General features: G+C 47.4%; 1 protein-coding gene across 2 annotated transcripts in view; it reads right to left on the bottom strand.

Moving 5' to 3' along the window:
• Positions 1 to 298: 298 nt before the first annotated feature.
• Positions 299 to 6,249, bottom strand: part of Fbln5 (fibulin 5) — a 70,599-nt gene continuing 64,648 nt past the window's right edge. For both annotated transcript variants that reach the window (XM_075947748.1, XM_075947747.1), the window contains exon 11: positions 299 to 1,244. In XM_075947748.1, the coding sequence (XP_075803863.1) occupies positions 1,083 to 1,244 (162 nt within the window). In that variant the 3' untranslated portion in view covers positions 299 to 1,082. The remainder of the gene's footprint in view (positions 1,245 to 6,249) is intronic.

Below are 6,249 nucleotides of genomic sequence, written 5' to 3'. Positions count from 1 at the left end.
ACTCAATGGTTTACAGACACTTGAATAAATTCCGCCTCTGCCTTCTGCCCTCGGAGAATGCCCACAACAGACCACATGAAAGAACAATTATGAGAAAACTTGGAGATTGATATTAACTCTCACTTTTTCACCACCCCCATGTCACGGTCCCCCACCTTTTGCCCCACCTTCGGCCCAGTTATGGAGGAGGTTTCTGTCCCTTGGAGACCTTCCCAAGCCATTGCACAGAATTAAAACCAACTCCAAACACTAAATTATCCATGGTATCAAAATTAACTAAACACAAGCTTTTTTTTTTCAAATATTTAATCAGTCTGGATACCTCTGTCTTCCAGCCCAGTTGAGTAACAATTCTTAAAACAGCATGATTAAGGGGACTTCATAAAAACCGGGCTAAGATGGAAGGAAGGCTGGGGTTGGGAGACAGAACATAACACATTTCTGAGGCTCTTGGAAGGAATTCTACCACTTTAAAAACTCGAAATGCACCAGAAAAGGTTAAATAGTCATACAAGTTTTAAGGACAATTAAAAACTTCTTTTATGCTGAACATACCAGACCTGGTTATAAAATAGACTCTTTAAAAATCTTTGATCCTGCTGTGGTGTGTTTCATAGCCTTCTCAGCACACGCAAGAAGCAAACTAGCTAAACCCAGCCTTTCCCATGAGCCCATGGGGACTTTTGCAAAGCAGCAATGCAGCAAGAGATGGAGGAAGGAGTAGAAGAGGCGAGAACGAGCCACGCAGTCTTAGAACACAGACTCAAACCCCAGCAAACCTATTTTCTTTGAAAAATGATGGAAATAAATGGAGGGCCTTGAAGCGTCACGGGCAACCTCACCTCAGGGAGCCAAGAAGAATACTTTTGGATAACTGCATCGTGGGAACTAGGGGCAGGGTGTCCTTCAGAGTGACAGTTGGCAAGAGTACAGGTAGGGGTCAGGTTCCTGGGCTGATGCCCCAGGGAGACAGATGTTCAGCAGGAAAGGTGCAACGTCTGTCTTGCTCTCATTCTTGCTGGGCTCCTCCTCCTGGCCCTTGGTGCTAGTGAAAGGCAGCATCAGAGGCCTTAGCCCGAGGCTCAGAATGGGTACTGTGACACATATATCCGCAGTCGGATCACGGAGCTGCCTCTGAAGTTGATGACAGTGTTGACAGTGATCATCTCCAAGTCCAGCTGGATGTCCCGAGGCCCTTTGATGGGGCGTGTCATCACCAGGGTGGCACTGATAGGCCCTGTTTGCTGTGGACAGAACCAGGGGGCACTGGTTAGAAAGGATATGGTGTTAGCAAAAGGGGGGCTGGGGGAGCAACAGTCTGAGCAGGATGCTCAGTCTAGCCTACTTCAGTATCACCGTGACCATGGTGCCACCCATTTGCTTCGGTGGTGCTGAATTCTCTCCCACCTTTGCCCACTCTTTACTTGAAAGGTCATTTCGTAAGGCAAGCCTTCTCTGGTTCCCTAGTCTACGTCAGACCCCTCATCCCACCCCGCAGGCCCTTTAACTTTGCACATGAGAGAAAGGATGTGTTACTGTATATAATTGTGTAAGCTACTGCCTTGGTCCATGTCTGCTGTCAAGGTCCCTGCTAGACAGTGCAAACATCCCTATGACATAGCATGGTACCCTTGTTTAGAAAATGTTTTCCAGCTTGGTGGTGGTGGCGCACGCCTTTAATCCCAGCACTTGGGAGGCAGAGATGGGTGGATCTTGTGAGTTCAAGGCCAGCCTGGTCTACGTGAACTAGTTCCAGGACAGCTAGGGCTGTTACACAGAGAAACCCCAGCTCAAAATACAACACCAAAACACAAACAAACAAACAAACAAAGTGCCTTCCATATCTGTGGCTTCTGCATCCGGAGATTCAAACAAATATAGAATTAAAATATTCAGGAAAAATATCCTGCACCTTTACTGAGTATGTGCAGACCTTTCCCTTGTCAGTGTTCCCTAAGATGGTCTGAAAACTATTTGCACATCAGTAGTATCAGCAATTTCCAAATAAATGACATCAAAATCACCTGAGATACTTAAACAATAACATGATGATGATGATGACGATGATGATGATAAATAATTCAGTTTCAGAATTTTCTAATTATTGTTGTAGCTTAAATGAGACTGGTGTACATAGGCTCATATATTTGAATGTTTGGTCCTCAGTTGGTAGAACTGTCTGGAAAGGTTAGGAGGTGTGGCCTTGTTGGAGGAGGTGTGTCACTGGGAGTGGGCTTTGAGAGTGCAAAAGCCATTCCATTCCCAGTTAGCTCTCTGCCTCATATGTGTGGATCAAGATGTGAGCTCTCAACCACTGCTCCAGCATCATGCTTGCCTGCTTGTTGGCATGCTCCCAGCTATGATGGTCATGGGCTCTCTCCACAACTCTGAGCCCTAAATTAAACACTTTTTGATAAGTTGTTTTGGTTATGGTGTCTTATCCCAACAATTAAAAAAATAGATAAGACAAGAACATTTTTAGGAAAAGTGAAATTTGTTAAAAGCCAACCTCTAGGCACCCTGTAATCTCTTCCAAAGTGACCCTTTTGTGACCCTACCAATGAGATCCTAATAAAGTCATGTGGACTTTTCTCTAGCATGGAACCTTTCTAGGACTTTCAAAGTGGTACACAGAGAGGGTGCTGGCATCAATTGGTACCAAGTGGGGGCATGCTCTCAGTCTCCTTTATATATGTCTACTTATTCAGTTCTCATAAAATCCTCAAAGGCCTTGGATTAGCAGCATCAGTGTCTACAGATATAGTCAGAAATGTGGACTCCCAGGCTCGACCCAAGATCTGTTGAGCCAGAGTCTGTAGCTTACCAGGGTCCTAGGTGATTGGTGGACACATGAGCAATTAAAAAGTGCTAACCTAAGCTCTTTGGGGTTGGGGAACGGCTGCCCTTACTTAAGGACTATCCTAATGGCACGTCTCATTATTCCATTCTATAAACAAGCAAACTGAGGCTTGCTGGGATAAATAATTTCTTGGGGTTATTCAGGGGTAGAGCTAGGGACTTTTATTTGGATTTTCTGCCTGAGTACAAACCTCAGCCCCCCTTTTCATTATTCTACCATTTTCAGAAGAGACTATGGGCTTTGAGTCTTCTCCCTAGTGATACCCTAAATAGAAGTGTCCAGGTCCAGTGCAACAGACAGATACAGGATGTCAGCAAAGGGATTAGCACAGGGGAGGACATGGATAGACTGGATAATTAGCTTCCCAGAAGCTGCAGTACCCAGAAAAAGAAAGGAACAACCTACGCGAAATCATGGAACTTGGCCCGGATAAAGTCATACCAGGTATTTGCTTTGCCTCCATAAAGGAAGGGCCCCTCCATAAAGTTTGGCACCTCCTCTCAGAGTGCCCACTGGTATGACAGAGGTGGAGCTGGCAGACAGGTGTGGGCCAAGCCCTGGATCTTCCTTGTCCATCAGGCTATCAGCAGTTACGACCGTGCAATTCCTTCCTGGCACTGTCTCTCTGTATTCACGTCAGCACCCGCGTAATCGGCACCTCCTTGTGCAGACTTCCTTCTCAGCCCTTCCAAAGCCCCAGGGCTAGGACTTCAGCAGGGACAGCCATGCAGGGAAATGGTCACAGCATCCACATACTCACTTGCTTTGCCAGTTTTCACGGTTTGCTTAAACCAAGGCCAAGGGTGTTGGAAACCTTACCCTGAAGGTGGCTGTGAGGGGAGCGATCTGCGGAATCTGAATGGGGAGTGGAGCAGAGAGGAGAAGCTGCCAGCCCACTCTTCTGAGCAAAGGCTTTAGTGTCTGAAGTAGTGCTAGACCCTCCCATCTAGAAGTGACCTTGGAAGAAACTCAGTCCAGATTCTGGCAGGGCCAGAGCCTGTGAACCCTGAAAAAGGTTTGCCCACAGCACCAGAGAGTCCTCGAGTGCCAGCCAGGACAGAGGACAGCCACCTCCCCCATCAAATTCAGCTTTCTTGGCATTACTGAAACACCTGCCCTAAGAATCCCAGGCATTAGTGGCTTTGGTAAACATTGATTCAAAACAATCAAGGCTGGGGACATATCTCAGAGATAAAACACCTGACTAGTCCGTATGAGGCTGTGGGTTTGATCCCTAGGATCTTACACGCCCCAAATGATGACTGTATGAGGCCAGGCATTTGGCCACACCTTTAGCCCATTTCTTATTTAATCCTGTAAATGGGATAAGGGCTATAGCCCTCTTGACCCATAAGGTCACAAGACTATTACAATGCTAGAAGACCTGACTCTAAAAGGCTTGTTTTCAATCACTGGATTTTCTGTCTCTCCATTTCGTACCATGGCATGGCATGTATTTGGCTTTGTTAGTTGGGCCCCCATGTCTACCTCAGACTGTAGGCTTGGGCAGAAGCTATATCCTGTTTGTTTCTGAATTCTGTGCCCAGCTCAAAACCTCCATGGTGGTGCCAGGATGCAGGTGAATGACCAAACAAAGCTGGTAGAATTGACCCGCAGGAGGGCGAGTTACAGCCACCCACCCCTGCTCCCTATCACCGTGGATTAACGTAATTTGGCACAGTCTAAACTCTATGAAGCTTCTCTTTCTTCTATCTCTAAGTGTGCCTCCAAGCTCCCTGATAAAAGCCAACCCAGGCTTCTGTGCAGGGCTCCCCTCTGGACAGACTGCTCACAGGGTTTGTGAAAGGGCTTTGCCTGTACAGATGCATGTGTATGCAGCCCTCTGTATGTACTTGTAACGCATGTGATGTATGTTTGCATGCACCTGTGAGCAAGTGTGTATATGTTTCCTTGTGGATGGGTGTGTGTGCATTTGCAATCGGCTGAGACTGCACTGCTCCCAAGTGCTTCTAATCAAAACCAAAGAACCTCAGTATAGGAGAACCTGAATGGCCACGTGATGCTCTAGATGCCCTCTAGGTAGCATTCCCAATATTTTCAAGGCCTGGGAGGTGGTTGCAGTGGCACCAGCAGTGTTTATACAATAAGTATACTTATCGAATGCTTTCTATCGCTATTCAATGCTCTTCTGAGACCCTAACACCAGGGACAGGCAGAAACGTGACACTGAAGGAGACTGCAGGTCGTGGTTTCCATGTAAGTCAGCAGGGTCACTGGTGAAACTGAACGGGACAGTAATGGTAGCCAGGGAATGTTCCTGGAGTCTTACAGAAGCAGGCTGAGGTGTCACCTTGGAGTGTGCAGGTTTGAGGCAGCAGGGGAGAGAATGGGCACAGGCTTGCCGGTTTCATGCCCTTTCACCCTGCACATTTGACAAAAACTCATTCCGTGTTCTAGATGCTGTGCTAAGTGAAAGACTTCAGCTAGTCCTGAAGTAAACATTAGAATCTTCTCTAGCGATGAGGGATTTGAGACAAGAGCATGGGTAACATGCCCAAGATCACAGGGCTGGGAGAAACCAGAGAAGACCAAGGAACAGCACTCAGCCCAGCCACAATAAACACGCGTGAGTGGCCCCTGAGAAGGGTCCTGAGCTCTGGTCAGTCTTATGTTAGGAAGCCCATCTTATCCCACCAGCTGCAGTCTCTGCTCTCAACCCTGTGGCTTCCCCAAGTCTCACCCCAAACCTTTGTGCAGCCTTGGGGACCTTGGCTACCTCCTCCATCCTTCAGCTCCTTTGGTCATTTTAATGGCAGGTCCATGACCCCTCTGTCCCTTCTCTGTCTCTTCTGCATAAAAATGATAAGCTTGCAGGTCCTCCTTAGCTTTCTCAGAGAGACACAAGCTACATGCCACTTTGAGCTCAGTGCCCAATATTCCTTAGCTGCTATGGCAGCCTGAGCCCAGAGAAAGCTCTAGAGAATGGGGTCTCTCTCCTGTCCACTCCATCAATAGGACATACGTCTTTCCCCATATCCCTGGGCACCTCTCAGGCTGATCACCAGAGTGACTGTGAGGCCTGGGGGATTTTACCCAGTGGTGTTCAGTGGAGTGACCTGTTGCCTGGACAAGGTGGCCTTTACAGATCTTCGGCCCTGCTAGGGCTGGAGGGGAACTGAGGCCAGGAGAATCAATGACAGAGTCTTAAATCCCTAAGAGGGAGAGCCATCTCTTTAACCCATAACTAAGTCTCCAGATGAAAAAGGACTCTGGTGGCTGGACTTACCTTAAGAAGACAGTAGTCCACCAAGACTTGGCAGGACCAAGTTTTTGACAGATAACATGCTTATAAGCTCAAGGAATGATAGGCACACACACACACACATACACATACCCACACACACACTTACACACATAGACACACACTC

This window comes from Microtus pennsylvanicus, chromosome 14, assembly GCF_037038515.1.
Source record: "Microtus pennsylvanicus isolate mMicPen1 chromosome 14, mMicPen1.hap1, whole genome shotgun sequence".
Lineage (NCBI taxonomy): Eukaryota > Metazoa > Chordata > Mammalia > Rodentia > Cricetidae > Microtus > Microtus pennsylvanicus.
Note: the sequence above shows the minus strand (reverse complement) of the source record. Positions and strands in the feature narration are given on the sequence as shown.